This window comes from Vigna umbellata, chromosome 2 (genome assembly GCF_029865625.1).
Source record: "Vigna umbellata cultivar VRB3 chromosome 2, Vumbellata_1.0, whole genome shotgun sequence".
NCBI classification, from domain to species: domain Eukaryota; kingdom Viridiplantae; phylum Streptophyta; class Magnoliopsida; order Fabales; family Fabaceae; genus Vigna; species Vigna umbellata.
This window is the reverse complement of record NC_142166.1, coordinates 18,499,953-18,523,794: the sequence shown is the minus strand read 5'-3', so window position 1 is coordinate 18,523,794 and position 23,842 is coordinate 18,499,953. Positions and strand designations below refer to the sequence as shown.

Genomic DNA, 23,842 nt, shown 5'->3' with positions numbered 1-23,842 from the left:
CTTAACACCCCTCCTCCTTCATTTTACTTGTTGCAGTCTCTTACTTCATTCTCACAGACCTGTTCTTGTTTGGTGGTGAAGACCTTGCCGCATTTGGAAGTGCGATTGAGAGGATGCCAGAGTTGGAGATGCGGTTCATGGTAGCCACACTTGGAAGTGCGGTTGATGCTCGCCGCACTTGGAACTGCGGTTGATGTTCACCACAGTTGGAATTGTGATTTAGGGTTTCTTTTCTTGCTCCTAGACGTGGCCACTGTGGCCTCCTCCACTTACATCCACATTCGCGGCGGCTCTGACTGCCAGAAGGTCCTGTAGGTGATGCTTCTAATTGACAACATCTTCGTGGTGTTGGTCTTTGCCTTAGGAATCGTGGGGTCGTTGTATCGCGTCAACATGGTGCTCTACGCCTACCTCTTCGTCACGTTCGCGCTCATCGTGGGCCTCACCATCAACAGTGGCTGCAACAACGACTTTCTCATTTTTTTTCAGTCTGGTTGTTGTAAGCCATCAGTGTATTGTGTGTTCATAATGAAAGAATGGTACGTTTCGAGAAGTGCCAAAAAAGAGTCCAACAGTAAATAATTTTGAGTGCACCACTTGGAACAACAGAGAAAATTAGTTGAAACATCATTAAACTTTTTCAGAATTTAATAAATGAAGGACAAAAATGTCTAGGTGCAGACTGAGATAGGTGGGGTACAAGATAATAAACCTCGATAAAAAAAATCCTCACTCTCTTTCCAATTTTAATATTTAATTATTGAGCATAAATTATAAATTAATTCATTATTTAACTTACGTTAGACAATCAAACATACTAACAAAAGAAAACATAATTTACGAAATATAGAACCAGATTAATTTTTTTAATTATGGGGCAACGTTGAGGAAAAAACAAATAAATTATGAAACGACATAATTCACTAAACCTGTTTTGTACCACAAATTTCATGTGGAAAGATATTAAAGGTGGCTTTTCTTCCAATATAATATAATAAAATTAATATTGATCGAAGAAGTATTTTTTTTTATACTAAAACAAGGAGATTTAGAAAAGGTAAGATATGGGTTTGAAGTATAGGGGTCAAATAGATCAATCTTGGTTCAAACTTATTTAACACATTATCGGAGAAATTTGTGTTGTCCGATTTGTATTTTAAATGGGCTATCATTTACTATATATATATATATATATATATATATATATATATATATATATATATATATATATATATATATATATATATATATATTATTGCATCATATTATGAACAGAAATATAATTATTACTTGTGTAAAAATCCTAAGTGTGGCTTATATCTTATTAAAATATAAAAAATAAAGGTAATAATATAAACTACAAACTATATGCCTAATTTTGTTATTTTAGATAAATTAAAATATAAATATAATAATACTTAATACAAACGATAAACATTCCATATATAGTAAGGAAATAGAAATCATAAAATGAGTTTGTTATATTTAATTTTTAGATTGTAATATTTTAGAAATTTAATAACCAAATTTTGACATTTAAAAAAATAAATAAAAACACCTGGCTATTTATGTTAAGCAGTTACAATTATAAATAACAATATAATAATACAAGATCTCAGTGCATTAAAGTGTATTGAGAAAAGTTTTATCAGATACTGTAGAAAGATAAAACATTTGAAAAGAGGTGTGGACCATCAACAAAATTAACACATTCACATGAGAGCCGAAAAGGTTGTGCTAAAATAGAGCACCATATTTTAAGATTGTAATACACGATCTAAGGAAAGTAAAACAAGAAAATCCTAACCAAACCATGTAATATAATATAGCTCAGAAAAAACAAAAACAAAAACAAAACTGTGCTATACATCATGAAAGTAGTCTAACTTTTAGCTTTCTCAAGGGCCTGCTACTGAATTGCAGCGATGATAGTTCCCAAGACAGCAAGTCTATTTCCGATAAGAAAATTGATTTCTAAATTCTCTATTAAACTTTTCAAAGGATGTTTTTTTTGCTGCTATGGCAACATCATCCAGAAATCCCCTCTGAGGAAATTCTTCAGGCACAAGACTTTGATATGTTTCAAACTGCTGTGCAGCTTCTTCAGTTTTACCCATGAGACTGTATATTATTCCCTGCAGTTTTGTTCAAAATCAATTTAGCCATTTCATGAAAGCAATCAATCATAATCACTTCTGTCTCTACCTTTAGGTTCTATGACCACAGAAAGTAGTCATTCAGTGTGAATTATCATCCAGAAGTATACTAGCAAAGTAATTGCATTAACACAAATAACAAACATATTAAAAAAACCAGACAGGTGCAGGATGGAAAATGGAAATAAAAGTTTGCTCCTTGAACACTGAAAGGAAACAAGATTTTGAAGCTTAGCGCATCTTCAGCTCCTTGAACACAGAAAAAACAGGAGAAGCTATAGGAGATTAAGTCACAAGATGGGGGGACTCTAAAGTAAAATCATTCACAGGTGATTAATTCCATTTTTCTAAAGATACAGGCATAAGAATTTAGGAGTCCTACTAAGTCCTCTTTTGACGAAAACACGAGCTATAGGAGAAATACCTCACTGTTTAATATTCTACCAAGGTTTTCTTACTCTTCACACCCTAGAAATTTTGTTACATACAATCAGAATATGATAACACAGAACACACTTGCTGAGTCTCTTGAAAACCTCTCCTCTCAGTGTTTGTGCGCTGAAGTTTTTAAATGAAATTGATATTGAATTAAGAATTTAGTCCCCTCAAATAGAAAGTTTTTTGTTTGTTTTAATCCTAATGAAATAACTCTTTGGGTTCCTAAATGAAAAAAAAAAGAAAACAAACAAACCGGTCTCTATTGTTTGTCAAAGTTGTGACTATGTTAGATTTTGCTAATTGCGTCTAAGTATTTCATGAGGACAACGATAGAACTTAATAGAAAATGTCAAATATTTCCATTTAGTCAGCATTTTGTTCTTGGTTTCAAATTTTACCCTTCTTTTTTCTTTTCTTACCTGGTTCACTAAGTTCTGATTGAGATCAAAGGATTCGACTGAGCCAACTTTGAGACCATGTTAATGATTTTTTTGTCCAGCTGGCAGAGCTAAAACTCTGACCCAAGTCATTTATTTTTTATTTATCAGATAATAGTGCTTCAGCTCATAAATGTTTCCAGTTTTGAAGTTATAAAACCAAATGAACCAAAAATTTGGCTATATTGTGATAAAAAGCAATTTTGTCTATAAAGCATTGGCACTATCATATATGTTCAGAACGATTCTCAAAGATTAACTAATGTACCACTGTATGCACAACTCATAATTAACCAGCTGATAAACTCACCTGACAAATATAAGGCCTAAAATCTCGAGGATTTTGGTCAATCAATTCTTGCAATTTCTTTATGCCCTCCTCCAGATTACCCTGCAAAGCACACAATGCTACGCATGTTAAATTAATTCTAACAGATATTGTGCTTGGTTTATCCTGAATTAGTAGCAGATAAGCAGAGAAAGTGGAAACTTGATTGGTAATAGACCAATTTGAAAGAATCCCACCCTAAGTTGATGGATCATCAGTTCACCTGTACAGCATGCATTTGTGCAATTAAGATTCTTATGTTTCTCTCCTCAGTAACTCTGTTTTCACGAGAAGCTAACTCTTGAGCCTTATTTAGCATTTCAAATATAGCAGGACCTTCATGGTTTTTATGCATTGCCATAGCCAAACCCTGTAAATGATAGTATCACTCATCTCATTCATATATGGAAAAACGTAACAAATAAAATGCCATGGTATCTTATTACATGATGTGGGATCAAAATATGAATATCGTAACCATATTTGTTTTGATATAGCAGGCAGCCACAAAATGTTGCAAAGAATAATCCAATGTATCACATTCAAAGCTAAATCTAAACTATGCAACATATCTCTTGGCATAAATTTGGAACTAACCAAATCAAATCCTGCCTAGAGAATGCTCACAACAAAATTGGAAAAGGCCAAATTCAACAAAAAATAAAATAACACTTCAATACTATTTATGGCACAGAAATAATATCAGGAAGCTCTCTTCAAGAACTCGGAACTTCAAGGAAAACACAAGATGTTGAAGCAAGGTTTACAGGACAATGACTAATTAACATTTTTGACAGAAATAGTACAAATAATAATATTACCAGCACGCAACCTAATAAGAAACTGAAAATAATACAGTTAAACACAATAATTGAAAGGAACTTGGTAGGCTGTGGAACCATGCCAATACATAAGTAATGAATATGCTAGTAGGTCTCCAATCAAACAGTCAATTGTTATGAAAATGAGGAAAGGAGGTAATGAAAATGGGGAGTTACGTGTTCTCCAAAACTGATTTTGTTTTAGCGGTTGTTCTAAGAAGAATAATGCATAATTTACCATACCCAAAAACATATTCTTATTTTCCGTTCACCTTCTCTCTGTTTAGTAGGAGAGTTGGAGCTACTTAGGATCAGCCTTGACCACAAATCGTCATTTAAGTTTATGCAACACTCACCTCTCCTCTAATTTGAATCCATCCCAAAACAAATCCTTGCAGCCACACTTTCCAAATCAGTGTTACATTACAGTATACTTATAGTAGTTATTTAAACAATTGACTAGAAGCCATCATAACTGCCACTAATATTCTTCATATAAATCTATCACCAAACAAATCCTCTTCTCAGTTTATGTTCTAAAGCTTTTGGCAGTTAAATGAACCACATTTTCAAAATTGCCAATCCCCTACTGAGAGCATACAAATAACCAAACCAAAGCCTACCTTTCTATCCACTCACCTTTCTGACCAGAACCAAAATTCAAACTTTACAGTACACTTTCAAAATTCTAACAGCAAAAAGAAACAGCGAAAGACATTACATGCAAAGCTCTGAGTAGAAGAGGCCTTCTCTTCAAGATTTCCCTGAACAATCTTTTAGCTTTACTCAATTGCCCCACTGTCTCATAACAAAGTGCAAGCAAAAGCCTCCACTCAACCTCTTTCGGCTCCGCAGCAATTAAATCCTCCACAAACTTCAAAGCCTCCTTTGACTTCCCTCTCTTAATTTTCCCATACAAAACCACCTTGAGAGCCTCGACACTTTTCGGATCCTTCTCCAAAACCTTCTCCCACATTTCCTCCTCTTGATCGGTTTCATCTTCCTCATTTTTCTCTTCTTCCGGCTTCATCTTCTCCTCCAACACAACATCAGAACTCACAGAAGGCGATGCTTCTGCAAAAGCAGCTCTCTTGCTGAAGGCCCCCGACACCAGAAACGACCCAATGAGGAAAAATGCCACCTTTTCTGAGACGAACTTGAATAAAGCTCTTCCCGGTGAAAAATTCGAGCAGGGTGTGCAAGGGGTTTGAGAGGAAGTGACTGTCGAGAAAAGGGTGGCGCGAACCATGGCTGGTGGAACCGAAATTGATGTGGGTTTGTTGCGGTTAGGAATCAGTGGGTGGCCTAGGAAATTGCGGAACTTTGATTGGGATTCGGAGTAGATGGAGAAAGTGGTGACTGAAGTTGAAGCCATTTCTTATAGATGTTATTGCCGGGAAGATACTCACCGGTTGTCGTGGGAATTTGAGACCAAGGACACCTCTTCGTCGTCTTTTATCCCTCCCCCTCCTAAAAACTCTTACGCCCGGTTGCCGTGAACTCGCATATAGAAGATGATTTGCAGATTGTAAGGCAAATGTCATCTTTGCCCTTAGTACATGTGATAATTTCAGGTGAGAAATTGGTTGATATTAAATTCCTTAGCTCGATAATTTCAGGCATGGTTATTATATAATAATAGATTAAATATGTTTTTAGTTTTTCAATTATAAAGTGATTTTGTTTTTCATCTCTATTTCAAACTTTGTACGCTTTGATCTCTCTCTTTAAGGAAATTATAATTTTTTATCCTAAAAAACAAACGGCGTTAAAAATCAGGTGAGGTGGCTAACGTTTGGTCACGCTCGAAACTTAGAAACTCTCTCTCTATAAAAAGTTAGATATTTTTCAATGCAAATTCAGAACAGTAGTCACACACGAACGCCAACACACCTCCACTAATTCAGGTTGTCGCGGGCGACGTTTGTTGCTGTCGGGGAAGCCACCGGACTTTCCCTTCCTTTTCTTCCTAGAATTAAGGTTTCTTCCTTCTTTTTCAATCTCTGCTCATCAGGAACGATAGAGGCACCATCACGGTCCACTTCAACCAGATTCGCCGCGGGTGGCATATGGAGCCATTGAGGTGTCACCAATGTCGGCGTCTCCTTCTTCGATCTGCATCGGCCGCCGCAGCTTCAATCCCAAAATGACGTTGTGGCACGTCACACCACACCAAGTAATCTGGCCAGCATGGTTGTATTTTTACAAGTTAACAAGTTTGATAATTGGGTGGATTTTTCAATAATGATAATAACGTCTTAGTGGTGGATTTACTGTAATTTGTAAACTGATACTGATATAGATTAGTTCTCACAAAGCCTGAGATGAAGCTTGGTTGATGTTGCAGGAATGAAGAAGCTTAACGCAGATGATAGTTTTCTTCTAGACTTTGATTAGAGAAACTTTTATGGTTTCAGTGCAATGTCTATAAGTTATTCCAATTTATGGAAAAAACTTATCTGATTGTATTTTCCTTACTGACAATCTTCCAAAAGTTTGTATCAGAACTTCGTGACTTTATAAGTAGCAGGGAGAGGGAGAAATGCTTTGATTTTTAGTCAAGTTTTAGTGATTCATTTTAGACATTAATTGAAACTTAAATGATGTTGATAAATAAATTCTCGTATTGATAAGATCTATTGTAATATTAAGCTTTTCTACATTATATCTCTGCATAACAGGTTCATTTGTTTGCTTTGTGATTGGCTAACTTAGATTTGTGACAATTTTCTTGATTTTTAATGCATTCCTTAGATTTTTCAGGATTAGAAGCCATGTTTGTTGGTCTCGGGCACTTTTCTCAGCTAAGACAGTGACTCAGGAGTTATCTTCATTGAGTGTAACCAGACACATAAGAAATCTGCAATTAAGATTTGGACTTGGAACACGAAGGGATCTCATTCTACAGAAAACATGGTCAAAAGCTTATCCAACAAGTTGGAATCTTGAAAGGTTCCATCCTCTGTAACATGTCTGGTTCTGGAAAATTCTTGAAAACAAAATGATACTCCGATTTAGTGCTCATTTTTCTCATGACCCCACCCATGTTGTCGTGTTTTCCAGAATTCTCCACACCTCCTTCTTCAAAGTTTTATTCTATATATATATATATATATTTCACAAAAAACCTTCCTTCTCCACATTCAAACGCCACAATTCCACCAATTCATTAGATTAATAACCTTAATTTTTCTTCTGTGTTGCAGTCTCAACAGAAAGAACACGACACTCTTCACAAATGGCACACACTTTGTCCTCTAATATGGATCTTAACCTTCCCACATCGAGGTATCTTCTTCACTCCAGACCAACCCAATTGAAGCCAGTGAAGTTCATGGTGATGGGAGATGCGAGAGAAAAGCTTGACCAGAAGATTTGACTGTTTTGTGTTTTGGGATTGAAGCTTGAAGCTGCGACGGCCGCTGCGGATTGATCGAAGAAGGAGACGTTGTCATTGACGACACCCCGATGGCTTCATATGCCACCGGCGACGAATCTGGTTGGAGTGGACTGTGATGGTGCCTTTATCGTTCCTGATGAGCGTTGCAGAGATTGAAAAAGAAGGAAGAAACCCTAATGCTTAGAAGAAAAGGAAGGCAAACTCCGATGGCTTCCCCGGTGGCAACAAACGTCGTCGGCGATAGCCTGAGTTAGTGGAGGTGTGTTGGCGTTCGTGTGTGACCACTATTCTGACTTTGCATTGAAAAATATCAAATGTTGCAGAGAGAGAGAGTTTCTAAGTTTTCAGCGTGGCCAGACGTTAGCCATCTCACCTGATTTTTAACGCCGTTTGTTTTGGAGGACCAAAAATTATGGTTTCCTTATTGAGAGGGATCAAAGCGTACAAAGTTTGAAATAGGGACGAAAAACAAATTTGCTTGATAGTTGAGGGACTAAAAACATATTTAACCCTATAATAATCCACATAGTTAATCTGAGACATTGCTTCGTACATCACGAGTATGTTATTGTGCCTGGCTACTGGCTTATGCGGTGATCTTGGAATGAAGACTGGTGTGTAGTGATCCTGGAACGTTGCTGCTGCCATATGAGAACGTTAAGATGCATTAAAGATGGGGAAGGAAAGCTTGAAGCAGGAGGAGGCGTTGAAGATGGAGAAGCAAAGCTTGAAGATGAAGTTGTGTATTCGGTTCCAGAAGTTGTATTTGGTTCCATTACTGAGAAGACATTGAATGTAAGGGTGTATTCGGTTATGGGGTGTGAGTATTCGGTTACGCTGCAGAGTAGGAAAGTTGGGTGTATTCGATTCTGCCACAAATTGGCTTCGGTTCCAGCTTATTGGCTCAGCGTGGTGTAGACCTGGATTCGGTTAAGGGCTGCCTTATTCGGTTCCAGCAAGCTTCATCCTTCTTCCATGCTTCGTCCATGGTTGGTCCATGCTTCGTCCATTCGCTCATGTGCATCTGCAACATCGTTGGTGTTGCGCTTTGTGAGCGTGAAGAACTTTGAGGACATGCATCGGTCCATGGAGCAATCCATCAAGCTTCATCTGGCGATAGGAGTGTGTTATGGGAAAAGCAAGAGATAACTAGTGTTATGGGAAAAGCAAGAGATAAAAGAGAAGGAAGGGGATGGGGCTTGGTAAAGAGTAGTTTTAGAAGCAAAGGAAAGAATGGGTTAGAGTGAAACAGTGGAGTTGATGGGTGTGGGTTTTGCATGAAGGATCAAATGAGGGAGAACTGGTTTTTTAAGATTTAGTAGAAGAAAATGGGTAGTTGGGAGGAAGGAAGAAGAGGGCTCATGTTAGGGGTTATAAGGAAAGGGAATTGAATTGGAGCAAATGGTTGCAGAGGAAGTGTAACAGGATGGTGAATGGGAGAAAGAAAAGTACATGGGAAAAAGGGGTTTATAGGTTACGTAAATATTAAAGTGTATAGAAAGAAAATAGAAGAAAAAGGGTCGAGTGTTTTGGGTCATTGATTTAGAGAAAATATGGGAGATGGAAATTAACATGTAAGGGGAGTTGGTGTGTGCATGGTTATGGTGTGTGGATGTTGGTTGCATAGAAGTATGTGCGGGAGAGATAAAGATTGAGGAAGAAAGGGAGGCCGTGAGTGTTATTGGTAGGAAATAGAAGAATGAAGTTTAGTAAAGGTGTATTTGATATGAATATAAGTTTAGGGTATGGCAAAGAAGAAGAGAATAAGGCTTTGTGTATTTAATAATTATTTTAATTTTTTTACTCTTTATAAACATTTTTACAATTAAATATAACATTAACAAATATAATTTTATATTACTTTAATAATTAGGGGCATTTTAGTAATCTTTAATTTCTACCAATTAAACAATTATTTTAAATCTGTCACATCTATCAAATCCTACACTAATTCTCACAAACTTTACTTCCAAATCTACTCTCAATTACCTCCAAATCTACTCAAAACAAACAATAAAAAATTTCTCCTCAAATCCATTCAATCACTCTCCCCCAAATCATCTTAAGTGAACAAAGCATTAATGGACTAAAATCTCTCATTATTTACTTTTCGAATGATAGGCGCCTGCATTTCAATTATATTATGTATTCCTATTATATTAAATGATAACATCAAGTACAACACACACACACACACACACACACACACACACACACACACATATATATATATATATATATATATATATATAAAGTTAATATATTTTGAAAAAAATTGAAAATGATAAAAAATATTAGTGATAAAAACTACAAATATAATAAAAAAGACAAAAAAAATTTTGTAAATTCAAGGAAATTAAGGATTTTAAAATTAAAGTAGTTTTGAGACTTTAGATTTTTGTTTGAAAATTAGTGTTGTTGAGTGTATATTTTTGTTAAAACATAATTGTTATATTATTTCCTTATTTTTATATTTTTGTCTAGGGGAAAAAGGGTCTTTTACCTTTATTTAATTGGTGTAGAAATTAATTAAGAGATAGTTTGGTGTTTAGAAACCCTAGAAACTCTAAATCAAAGAGAGAAAATAGAGGAAGAGAGGAGATTGACATTTTGAGACAAGAAGAAAGAGAGCAACAAGAAACTCTTAGTGTAAAGGAAGATTGGTATTATTTTAGGATTGTAGATAAAGCCTTATTATTGACCAAGATATGGGGAAGCTTACCTTTGTTTTTTTTATGGTTATATGTTATATGTGTTCTTAATTATCTTGATTGGTAATCCTTGTTTTGATACATGTGTATATGATTAGGATTATTTGTGGTTATTGTTGGGTAAGAGTTTGTGTATAAATGGGCATAGGGTTTATGTAATATTTGTTATGACTTTTCCCTATGAATGTATTATGTATGTTTTGTTGGGTTATCCCAACAAAGGGTTTGATTCTAAGGGAGAACAAAATTATGATGTTTGGGGGTTTCCATGCAAATATATGTTGTAAGTGTTGGGTTATTGGGTTCCCTTATTTGCATGGAAAATAGGAAAAATAATGTGAATCATTATGTCTCACTTTGTTTTAATAGAGATGAGTCAGATTAGTATGACACATTAGAGTCAATTGAAGAGGGGGGAAAACAAGTGAAAGAGAAAGGAAGAGAAGAAGTGATTCCTGCATAACATAAAACTAGCACTGGTGTTTTCATCACCGTGAAGTTGTTCACCGTTGGATCGGGTTGATTTTAGGATCCCCTTGCATCAACAACTTTATTTTAAAGAATTTCATAAAATCTGCACTAGTGTTTTCGTCGTTGTTAAGTCGTTCACCATTGGATGGAACTAATTTTTGGATAGTGGGTTCCAGATGTATGGTTCTTCATTCTAACCATTCGGATCGTCAATTCGAAATCTAGTTTAAGAGAAAACAGCCTTGCATCGGCAACTCTATTTTAAAGAATTTTCATTTTATTGGTTCTCATTTGTAAGCATTATGCTTAGTTAGTTTGGTTGATTGAAAACCCTATTAGGTGCTTATATCGGAGACTCTTTTGCACCCTATTATTGGGTATAACATGTCAATGATTGGATCTGGATTATTCAAGTGATGTATTATATGTGTTTGAATATGTTTACATGGGTATGTCATGTTTGACTGCATGTATGATGTGTTATTTATGTTTCCACGTGATCTAGGGTTGATGTATGTATGCTTCAATGCTTGAATCATGTCCAAGAAGTGTTTCGATTCGGCAATAATCGATTATTTGTGCATTGGTATTAAGTGTGGTTTCGGGATTAATCGATTATCTGGTATGATAATCGATTATCTGGGATGATAATCAATTATCTGGGATGATAATCGATTATACCTTCCTGCGTGATGTTTTTGGGTAAATTTCAGTGAGAAAATCAATTATCTTAAGTGATAATCGATTATGATAGTGCATTTTGGTGAAAAATGATGAATTTGATGAAGAAGGGACATGAACCAAGCCTGAGGAGCTGTGGAACATGATGATAAGCATGGATTGAGGTTAGTGGTTATGTTTAGGGTCAAATTGAGTTATGGTTAAGAGTGGGGCATGAGTGAGTGTTGGGATGTACCTGAGTATGTGATTGATGAGCATGAGAGTGAAAGATAAGTATATTCTTGTACCTCGTAAATCTTGGTTATAGCTGCGGATATGTGCTTCTTTTTGCCATGTGTGCATTAGAAGGAGATGAATTGTTGGGAAGGCTACATATGTCCTATAGGGGAGGCTATAGGTGGACTGTAGGAGCGACTACAATAAGTGAGGTAGGGTACAAGAGTGAGATGAACTCTTTCCATTATGGTATTATGGTACTATGATGCTCATTGTGTTGTTCATGATTGAATTGCTTATGTTAGAGGATTAAGAATCCTATTGTTATTAATACTATGTATGAGGTGTTTGATTATGGTTGATATAATCAAAAGGTATGTATCTTGTTGTGTGTTTGGTTATTGTTGGTATAATCAGAAGATATGTACCTTGTTGTGTGTTTGATTATGGTTGATATAATCAAAAGGTATGTATCTTGTTGTGTGTTTGATTATGGTTGGTATAATCAGAAGATATGTATCTTACTGTGTTTAATTATGGTTGATATAATAAGTATGTACGCATCTCTTTGATATGATTATTTTATCGGTAGCTTACCCCATACATGTTTGTATTTGTGAAAGAAATTATCGACTTTGATCGTATAATGTGTTATACATGAGAAAATAATGTTATAGATGTTCTGGAGGCGTGATTGACTCGAGAGAGGATGTGGCATAACCTTGAGATTCATTTAAAGCTATTTTGTTTTACAAGTTAAGACAATATATGTAAGAACCTTGAAAATGGAGTATTAGAGTAGATAGGTGTATTAAAATAATAAGATTGAGTATTTTATTATAAATAATTTTATAATATAAATAGAAAACTCTAAAGCTCATCTCATTATCTAAATACTTTCTATCTCTCTAAAATATTGTTCTCTTCCCTTTCTCTCACATTTCTCTAAGTTTTCTCACGCTTGGAGCATCTATTTGACGATCAGGAAGTACCTAGACGATCACAACGTTAAGGGCTACTAATTTGAATGATCAATTGGTCGAATCGAGCAGGTAAGCGGTTAACCCTTTTCTCTAGCGTTTAGGGTTCTTGATCCTACGAAATGACTCTATTTGCACAGATCAAGAGTTTCTTTCCTTCAATTTCTGACTCCAATTGGGTTCTAAAATTTATCTTCTATCACTATCCGGTGATTTGTAGGTGTTTTTAGTGGTTCCTTGAGGTGCAAGTCACGGTCGGGGTGTTTTAGAACAATGTGAGGTTTCTAGAGGTAAGGGAAGCTAGTTAGCTTTATTGAAATTTTGTAATATGTTGTATGAATTTATAGTTATTATAATTAAGCTGTTTAAATTGAAAAGTGTGATTTTATAAGTAGTAATTGGATGGATGCATGCTTTGTATGTTGATTGATGTTGATCATGTGTGGAATCTGATATATATGTGTTCATGATGTTGTCGTTGATGTGCTTGAGCTGAATTGTACCAAAACTTAGACTGTCATAATAGAATAGTAAATCTTGGTTTGGTGGTTTGGGTCTAAAATGAAGGTTTAAGATAGTAAAAAGGGTGAGATAGGGTTGTTGAACTGAATTGGTGGAATTGAGGTTGTTTATGAACTAAATTGGGTTTTATTTAACATTTGGAATGTTAAAGAATTGAGTTAGTAGAGTGTGTTAGTAAAGAAGTAGAGTTCTACTTGTGTTAGAACTCAATTTGGAGGAAGTGAGGTAGTAAAAACTTGAGTTTGGGGTTCTGTGTGCAAATAGTCAGTTTGGGCAGTCTTGGTAAGTCATTTGGAACTTGTTAGAGTCCCTAAGTTGCTTGGAATTGTGCCACAAATGGTAGAATTCAATTTGGGTGTCTAAGTTGAGGTTTTTAGAGTTTTTGGGGAAGATTTTGAGTTTCTTTGTTTAGAATTAGGTTAAAAGTGTTTGGACAACATTGGCTAAGTATATTTAGGTATATAACACAATCTAGGAGGGTTAGAAGTTGGGAAAAATAGTTGGAATTGGTAAACTTGGTATAGGTTGCGTAATTCTGCAAATTTGGTCCTGCAGATTATGCAGACTCGCTGAGCGACTCCACTCGCTCAGCGAGTGGTTTTAGAGGTTAGCTCTCTGTTTAGTGATTCGCGCAGCAGGTTGAGTCGCTGAGCAAGTAGTTGAGGTCTGGGAGCACTATGATTCTATTCGACCAGCACATTGGGGTGGCTAAGCGAGTGAGTCGAGAGACTGGTCCACTGTCTGGTGAGTTTTGCTTAGTGTTAAGATGTCGGTAAGTGTACCGAATTGTATAAAGTAATAATAAAAGGGTAAGACCAATTATCGTTTCCCAAAGGACTCACGGTACTAAACAGTTATGTGATTACCCAACTAATTAAGACTTTTGAATAACAATTGAGTGGTTTTGAATGTAAATGCTATAAAAGTAAACGTGAATGCAATTTTGACCAACTGAAAGAAAAACACAAAGGTGAATGAAGGATGTTGAAAATATGAGATGAGTATGCTGTTGGGGTTTAGATTTCACCAAGTTTCCTCTCATGCATATATGAATTCATCTTCTTCATTAATGTTAATATCGCTTTCTAAAGTACTTAAAACCCGATGTCTCGGCGAAGAAAGCTTATCCTTAACGACTAGTTTATAATGTCTTGTCTCCCTAGCAATTAATTCTGCTTTACATACGGACAGAAGCTTAAGATAACCAAAACTCATATCCCTATGTCTAGGCAATACTGCTTTTGGGAGCAATTCTCCAAATCTAGGTTTCCCCGTATGTGTCCATATCACGAAAATCAATGATCATGCCATGAATGAGTTAAACATAACAAGCATTGTGCAAAGAAGAATAACCCTAACAATTAATGAAAGAAGCATATATAAATAAGAATCAATTCAAATACATGAGAGTTCACAAGGTTACATCATCCCCCAATAACAAAGAATGTTTAGTTCCCCATCGTCATGGAGAAACTAGATGAACAATGGAATGAAAAAGATAGAAAAACCCTAAAAATTCAAGAGGAGAGCTTCCGCATCCACTTCTGCCTCTAGAGAATTGAAGAAAATATGAATTTGTGTTAATTCTGTCAAGAGATGCTCTCTCTAGGTCGAGCTAATCCTTAAATAGGACTAAATTGGGCCATGGGCCAACGTTGCAACCACTCAGCGTCCCTACTTACGGCGCTTAAGCGTGCTTGCGAGAGAATGGCGCTCAGCGTCCAATGGAGGGCGCTCAGGCGTGAAATGATGCAGGAAAGATAGCGGTCAACGCTGAGGGTCATGAAAAGGGCGGCCAAGCGTGAGTGCGACCTTCTATAACCTTCTCTTCTGGTGCTCTTTTTGTCCTTTATGAGTTCCAACTTCTTGACAACTTAACTCCTCTTCCAATCCATCCCAATTTCCTACAAAACCAAGGGGATTTAGTAATAAAATCTTCAAGTGTAACCTCAACTCTCTTATTTCCCAAAATAAACCAAAATCAAGAGAGCAAACAAGTTTCTAAGTAAAAAAAGGGCTCATTCGATGTCATGATTATTGATTTTGTCGATGTGGGAACATACGGGGAAATCTCGATCCGGGGAAATTCTCCCAATAACATATTGCCTAGACACAGGGATATGAGGGTCGGTTGCCTTTAAGCTTCTGTGCTTCAGAATTAATTATTAAGGATGCTAGGAATTGTATGAACTCGTAATTAAGGATAGGCTTTCTCGCAAGGTGATTTAGAGAGTGACATTAACATTGATGAAAAGAATGATGAATTCCTAAAGTATATAAGAGTGGATAAGATGAAATTGATTACCCCAACAACATACTCATCCATCTAATTCGTTCAAGTGTTTGTGTTCCTCTTTTCCATTGATCAAAACTCATGCATACATGTTTACTTATTGTCTTTTGCATTTGAAACCTCAAGAATTTGTTCACAAGTCTTAAATAATCAAGAAATCATATAACTAACTAGGCCGTGAGTCCTTTGGGAGAACGATACTTGGTCTTACCAAGTTTATTACTTGATACGATTCGGTCACACTTGCCGAGGGTTAAACAAAATTTTGGTGTCGTTTTTCGGTGTTCATAAATTTGTCATCAAGTTTTTAGCGTCGTTGCTGGGGACTCGTGGTTTAACTAGTTTATTTGTGTGATTATTGATTATCTTTGACTTATTTTTGAATTTTAAATTTTAAATTTCGAATTTTGAATTTCTATTTTTATTTTCTGTTTTTATTTTTCTATTTTTATTTTCTATTTTTATTTTTCGGTTTTTATTTTATTTTATTTTTTCGGTTATTATTTTTTTTTCTGTTTTTATTTTTTTTCTGTTTTCTGTTTTTATTTTTCTGTTTTTATTTTTCTGTTTTTATTTTATCTTCTTATCTCTTATTTTATATCTTCTTCTATATCTTTTTGTGCTAACAAATTTTTCTAGGGACTTGTTTTCTAGTGTATACAGGAAGCAATTCGAATTAGAAGCAAGAAAACCTCGGAACCTCTTCTTGAAGGCTTAAACGAGAGTAGACGGAGGAGAAGAATCCGTATAGATAGAGAACTTTTCCCTCCCCCGAAAGATCTCTTACAACCTTCACCACAAGGTTCTCACCATAGCACTAAGGAGATGGAGAATAATAATGTTAGATGGACTCTTGCAGATTACACTAATGTAGTCGACCCTCAACATTTCAATAGCATAACAAGACCAAGGGTCAATGCAGCTAATATGGAGGTGAAACCGACATTAATCCAACTGGTTAAGAGTAACCAAATGGGTTGTCTCATGAAAGCCCATATGAGCACCTCACAACCTTTAATGAAATATGCAATACAGTGAAGATAAATGGGGTGCCTGACGAAGCAATCAAACTTAGCCTGTTTCCATTCTCATTAGGAGGCAACGATAAGCTTTGGTTGAACTCTTTTCCAGAAGGGAGCTTTACAGAGTGGGAAGCTGTGGTGACAAAGTTCTTGAACAAATACTTCCCACAATCCAAGGTAAACAAAGGAAAGCAAGAGATATCATCTTTCAAGCAAGGCATGGAGGAATCACTAGGTCATGCATGGGAAAGGTACAAAAGCCTGCTAAGAAAGACTCCCACGCATGGATTTGACGAAGTAGAAGTAGTCCTAATCTTCCTTGGAGGTCTTGGTTCACAAACCAAGATGATGCTTGACACCTCAGCTGGAGGCAATATCAAATGGAAGACTCCAGAGGAAGCCACGGAAATAATTGAAAACATGGCTACTAATGATAATGAGCTGAACAGTGAAAGAGGAGCTTCTATTCAACAAAAAGGAGTTCTACAGTTGCAATCCAATGACGCCTTGCTAGCTCAGAACAAGATACTAACTCAACAATTGGAGAATCTCGCAAAAACACTTGCACAACTGCCAAAAGAGTTAAAGACTGTTGCACAAGTTCAACCATAGTTGTGTGAATTATGTGGGGGTGACCATATCAATGGTCAATGCGCCTTTCCAGCAGAAGCTTTAGAGGATGTTAACTTCATGGCCAATAAATTTCCATACCGTTAGGGGAATTTCAATCAAGGGTGGAAACCACACCCAAGCATTGGTCAAGGACAAAGTGGGCAAGTTGGACAAGCAGGGCAATTTAACAAGCAACAACAACAACCAACCTTATGGCAACAAATGTCTACACTTAATGAAAGATCAATAAGGATGGAAGAAACTCTTCAACAATTCATACAGAAAACTGAATCCACTCAAAAGAGCACTGAAGCTGCTATTAAGAACTTGGAGATGCAAATGGGTCAAATTAGTAAGCAGTTGGAAGAAAGGCCTGGAAAAGTTTTTGGGGCTAATACTGAGGTTAACCCCAGGGAAGAATGTAAGGTGTTAGTGAGTGTAAATGGTGAAACAGTTGAGTTAGAAAGAGAGAACGAAAAAGAAGAGAGAAAAAAAAGAGAAAAAGAAAGAGAAGAGAGAAAAGAGAAAGAAGAGATAAGAGAGATAAAGAGTGAAGAAATTCTTCCTTTTGCAATAGATCATGAGAAACAATTTGATTTTACAGAAATATTCAAGATGTTGGATAATGATGTACCTTGGAAGGAGATATTGCAGCACATTGCAGTTTATACAAAGCCTGAGGAAGAAGTCTCTACAAAGAAAAGACGTAGAGATGATGAGACAAAGGAGTATAAAACTGTTAAAAAGAAGCCATTCCCTCCAAAAGCAAAAGATCCAGGAGGTTTCTTGATAACAGTTGAAAAAATGTTATTTTCATGATTAAAATTGACACTAAAAGCAACCTTTACACTTAGAAACTAGCTTGAAATCATGCTTTTCTTCATATTTTCATAAATAAGAGAGCTGGACAGGTTTATGCTTGATTTCAGTGTTTTTGTGCAGGTTTTAAGGTGAATTTAGTGAAAGAAGTGAAGAAGGAGAGAGATGAAATCAGAAAAGACATCAAAAAGTGCAAAAGGAGAAGCCGAAGTCACCGCTCAGCGGCAGTTTACCGCTGAGCGGCACTCAGGAGCTTACGGGAGGTCCGCTGAGGGGCAAAATGGCCGCTGAGGGGAAGAAACGTCTCACGCACTTACCGCTGAGCGGTACTTTACCGCTGAGCGGCACTTTTATGGGCTTGGACCTAATTTTCTGTAATTTACGAATAATATATAAGCTTTAGGGTTTCCTAGGGTTAGGTATCTCTGGCTGGAACGAAGCAAACACTCTCTCTTCCACCCCTTTGAAGGAGGATTTTGGATGCTGAGGCTTCCTCTTCACCTTTTTAGGGTTTTATCTTTCATTCTTTCATTGTTATTCATCTAGGTTCACCATGAATATGGTGAACTAAACTCTGTATGTTTGTTGGGGAATCAATGTAATCTTTTGAAGCTCTCATATATGGAATTTGTTTTTACATCTTTTATTTAAGATCTATGCTTTCTTTCATCATTAGTTAGGGTTTTTCCTCTTTGCGTAATGCTTGCATTGTTTAACTCATTCGATGCATGATTATTGGTTTTGTCGATACGGGCGCGTACGGGGAAGTCTAGATCCGGGGAATTTCTCCCAATATCATATTGGTTGTCGTTAAGCTCCTGCACTTATGAACTGATCATTAGGAATGCTAGGAATTGTATGAACTCGTGATTAGGGAGAAGCCTTCTTGAAAGGTACTTTAGAGAGTGGCATTAACATTGATGATTTGAATGTTGAATTCCTAAAATATATGAGAGTGGATAAGATGAAATTGAACCCCAACAACATATTCATACATATATTTCATTGAAAGTGTTTATCTTTTGCTTTTGCCATTGATCAAAACTTCATGCATACATATTTAATTTTCGTCTTTTGCATATAAAATCCAAATATTTCGTCTTTAAGTCTTAGCTAATCAATAAACCACACAACTAAACTAGGCCGTGAGTCCTTTGGGAAGAACGATACTTGGTCTTACCAAGTTTATTACTTGAACGATTCGGTCATACTTGCCGATTGAAAAACAAGTTTGTGACATCATATTTTGGTGTTCATAAATTTGTCCATCAAGTTTTTGGCGTCGTTGCCGGGGACTTTGGTTTAACTGGTTAATTTGTGTGATTATTGATTATCTTTGACTTTAATTTTGAATTTCTGTTTTTATTTTCTGTTTTTATTTTTTCGGTTTTTATTTTATTTTATTTTCTGTTTTCTGTTTTTATCTTCTCCTATATCTTTTTGTGCTAATCAAATATTCTAGGGTTTTGTGTTCTTGTGTATGCAGGAGGCAATTCGAACTAGGAGCAAGAAAACAACAGAACCTCTTCTTGAAGGTCTAGACGAGAGTAGACGGAGGAGAAGAATCCGAACATCTAGAGAACTTTTCCCTCCTCCGGAAACTCTGTTACAACCATCACCACAAGGTTCTGTTCATAGCACAAAAAATATGGAGAACAATAATATCAGAAGAACTCTTGCTGACTACACCAATATAGCTGGACCTCAGCACTTTAACAGTATAGCTAGACCTAGAGTCAATGCAGCTAACATGGAGGTCAAACCAGCACTAATCCAACTGGTAAAAAGCAATCAATTCAATGGGTTATCTCATGAAAGCCCATATGAGCACCTCACAACCTTCAATGAGATTTGCAACACAGTTAAAATTAATGCGGTGCCAGATGAAGCCATCAAACTTAGCTTGTTTCCTTTCTCATTGGGAGGCAATGCTAAACTTTGGTTAAATTCTTTTCCAGAAGGAAGTTTCACAGATTGGGAAGCAGTGGTGACAAAGTTCTTAAACAAGTACTTTCCACAATCTAAGAGGATAAAAGGCAAGCAAGAGATATCTTCGTTTAAGCAGGGCATGGAAGAATCACTGGGGCATGCATGAGACAGATATAAAAGCCTGTTACAAAAAACGCCCATGCATGGTTTCAAAGAAGAAAAAGTAGTCCTAACTTTCCTTGGAGGTCTTGGTTCACAAACTAAGATGATGCTTCATGCCTCAGCAGGAGGAAACATTAAATGGAAAACTCCAGAGGAAGCAACTGAAATTATTGAAAATATGGCTATTAGTGACAACGAATTCAACATTGAAAGAGGATATCATAGTCAGAAGGAGTTGTTACAGTCAAATGATGCTTTGCTTATTCAAAATAGAATTATATCTCAACAGCTTGAAGAGGTAATTATGAAGCTTTCTCAAATAACACAGGAAATACAACAGGTCTCAATGGTTCAAGTGCAACAACAAAAATGGCAAATGCAATCTACTCCAATTGAGAAAACAACAAAACTTGAAGAGACTTTCCAAAGATTCTTGAAGACAAATGCGTCTTATTGTCAGAATGTAGATGCTGAATTTAAAAATATGGAGGTTTATGTTGAGAGAATAATTGACAAGATGAAACATGATAATCTCAGAAAGGAGTGTAAAACTGTTGTGACTAGAAGTGGTAGAGTGTTAGAAGAGAGAAAACAAGAAAGAAAAGAGAAAGAAAATGAGAGTGAGAGTGAAAAAAAAACATGTGAGTGGAAAGAAAGAGTTGAGAGAGAGAGAAAAAGAAAAAAGAAGAAGAGAGAGAGGAGAGACAAAAAGAAAAAGAGTATGAAAAGCCACTTCCTTATCCAAAGAGTTATTCAAGGAAGGAGAAAGAAAAGTAGTTGGAAAGATTCATGGAGTTGTTTAAGAAGCTTGAGATCACCATACCATTTTCTGAAGCATTGCAACAGATGCCAGCATATGCAAAGTTTTTGAAGGAACTCCTCACAAAGAAACACATATATTGAAAAGGAAACTATCAATGTACAGGGTAACTGCAGTGCAATCATACAGAAACTACCTTCTAAACTTAAAGATCCAGGAAGCTTTACTATTCCATGCACCATAGGAGATGTGAAAGTTGGAAGAGCATTGATTGATTTCGGAGCTAGCATTAATCTAATGCCGCTATCCATGTGCAGAACAATTCAGGGGTTGGAAATTAAACCAACCAAAATGGCTCTTCAATTGGCGGACAGGTCTCTTAAATATCCTTCTGGAGTGGTTGAAGATGTTCTAGTAAAGGTTGACAAATTTGTATCCCAGTGGATTTTATTGTGATGGAGATGGAAGGGAATAATGATGTTCCTCTTATTCTTGGGAGACCTTTTATGAAGACTGCTAGAGTTTTGATTGATGTAGAGAATGGTAAGCTTAAAATGAGAGTTGATGATGAAGAAGTCACTTTTGACGTATCCAAGGCCATGACATATCCAAATGATGACAAAACACGTTTTCAATTTGATGAACTTGATGAAGTTTGTATGGTGCAAGAAAGGATGGTGCGAAATATTTCTCCATTGGAAAAAACTCTCATTAATGCATGTGAAGATTTAGATGAAGAAGAGAAATTGATTGATGAATGTCTGATGGACTTGGAAACATTGAAAAAGAGTCCGGAGGAAGATCCAATATTCGAAATAATTGATAAGGAAGAAGCAGTCAAAGCACAGACACCAGAATTAAAAAGATTGCCATCACATCTGAAATATGTTTTTCTAGAGGAAGATGGAACAAAGCCAGTCATCATCAATAACTCTTTATCTCTACAAGAAGAAGAGCAGTTGATAGAAATTTTGAAAGCCAACAAAGAAGCAATTGGGTGGTCAATATCAGATCTCAAAGGTATTAGCCCAACTTATTGCATGCACAAGATTTTTATGGAAGAAGATTATAAACCAAGTGCTCAACCACAGAGAAGGTTAAATCCTATTATGAAGGAGGTGGTCAGAAAAGAAGTGTTGAAACTACTAGAAGCAGGTATCATCTATCCAATCTCTGACAGTGAATGGGTGAGTCCAGTACAGGTGGTTCCAAAGAAAGGTGGGATGACAGTAATTTATAATGATAAGAATGAACTTATTCCTACTCGGACAGTTACTGGCTGGCGTATGTGCATTGATTACAGGAAGCTAAATAAAGCTACTAGGAAAGATCATTTTCCTCTTCCTTTCATGGATCAGATGTTAGAAAGGTTATCAGGGCAGGCTTTCTATTGTTTTCTAGATGGATATTCGGGATACAATCAAATTGTGGTAGATCCAAAAGACCAGGAGAAGACGGCTTTTACTTGTCCTTTTGGTATCTTTGCATATAGAAAGATGCCTTTTGGATTATGTAATGCTCCAGCTACGTTTCAGAGGTGTATGCAGGCAATTTTTGCAGATCTCTTAGAAAAATGCATTGAAGTATTCATGGATGATTTCTCAGTTTTTGGAGATTCTTTCCAAAGATGTTTGGCTAATTTGAACACTGTCCTCAAACGATGTGTTCAGACAAATCTTGTTCTTAATTGGGAGAAATGTCATTTCATGGTAACTGAAGGAATTGTATTGGAGCATAAAATTTCTGCTAAAGGAATTGAGGTAGACAAAGCTAAAGTAGAAGTCATTGAGAAACTACCTCCACCAACAAATGTAAAGGGGATTAGAAGTTTTCTTGGTCATGCTGGGTTTTATAGAAGATTCATCAAAGATTTCTCAAAAATTGCTAAACCATTGAATAATCTTTTGATGAAGGATGCGCCTTTTGTAATGAATGAAGAATGTCTGAAAGCTTTTGATACATTGAAGAAGAAGTTAGTGTCAGCTCCAGTAATTGTAGCGCCAGATTGGAATCAAAATTTTGAATTAATGTGCGATGCAAGTGATTATGCAATAGGAGTTGTCCTTGGCCAGCGGAAAGAACAAAAATTTCATCCAATTTATTATGCTAGCAAGGTTCTGAATGATGCTCAATTGAATTATGCTACCACAGAGAAAGAATTTCTTGCTATTGTGTATGCTCTAGAGAAATTTAGACCTTATCTTATTGGGTCCAAGGTGACTGTCTATACAGATCATGCAGCTATCAAATATTTGTTGACAAAACCAGATTCTAAGCCACGTCTGATTAGATGGGTATTACTATTGCAAGAATTTGATGTAGACATCCGTGATAAGAAAGGAAGTGAGAACTTAATTGCTGATCATTTGTCACGGTTAGTCAACAATGAGGTCACTAGCAAGGAGTCTGAAATCTGGGAATCTTTTTCAGATGAATCACTCATGTATATTCAACAGAGACCCTGGTTTGCTGATATGGCTAATTTCAAAGCTGCAAGGGTCATGCCGGAAGACTTAACTTGGCAACAAAGAAAGAAATTTTTGCATGATGCCAAGCAGTTTGTTTGGGATGATCCTTATTTATTCAAAATTGGAGCAGATAATCTTCTGAGGAGATGTGTTACAAATGAAGAAGCAGAAGGAATTCTCTGGCATTGTCATGATTCACCTTATGGAGGACATTTTAATGGAGAAAGAACAGCAGCAAAAGTCCTTCAATCAGGATTTTATTGGCCAACTTTGTTTAAAGATGCCCATAATCATGCTAGAAATTGTGATAAATGTCAAAGAGCAGGGACAATCACTAAACGTCATGAGATGCCTTTACAAGGTATTTTAGAGGTTGAAGTTTTTGATTGTTGGGGTATTGATTTTGTTGGACCCTTCCCTCCATCTTTCAACAATGAATATATTCTGGTAGCAGTAGATTATGTGAGTAAATGGGTGGAAGCATTAGCTTGTCCTAAAAATGATGCTAGCACGGTAATTAAATTCTTGAAGAGGCAGATATTCTCACGTTTCGGCACTCCAAGAGTGTTGATCAGTGATGGAGGATCTCATTTTTGCAATTATCAGTTAGAGAAAG

General features: G+C 36.2%; 1 protein-coding gene across 1 annotated transcript; it reads right to left on the bottom strand.

The window, feature by feature from the left end:
- Window positions 1–1,687: 1,687 nt before the first annotated feature.
- Window positions 1,688–5,675, bottom strand: LOC124822859 (Tetratricopeptide repeat (TPR)-like superfamily protein). Its single transcript, XM_047294931.2, has 4 exons — window positions 4,902–5,675; window positions 3,583–3,729; window positions 3,342–3,422; window positions 1,688–2,135 (listed from the first exon to the last, which is right to left on the bottom strand). Exons 1-4 carry the CDS (start codon window positions 5,553–5,555, stop codon window positions 1,950–1,952), a joined length of 1,068 nt encoding a protein of 355 aa, XP_047150887.2. The 5' UTR covers window positions 5,556–5,675; the 3' UTR covers window positions 1,688–1,949.
- Window positions 5,676–23,842: the final 18,167 nt, after the last annotated feature.

Excerpts from the sequence above, each read along its gene's own strand:
- LOC124822859 (XM_047294931.2), bottom strand. The coding sequence starts at position 5,555 with ATGGCTTCAACTTCAGTCACCACTTTCTCCATCTACTCCGAATCCCAA. Across the intron at positions 3,730-4,901 it reads TTCTACTCAGAGCTTTGCAT|GGTTTGGCTATGGCAATGCA; the intron begins GTAATGTCTTTC and ends TATCATTTACAG. Across the intron at positions 3,423-3,582 it reads CACAAATGCATGCTGTACAG|GGTAATCTGGAGGAGGGCAT; the intron begins GTGAACTGATGA and ends TGTGCTTTGCAG.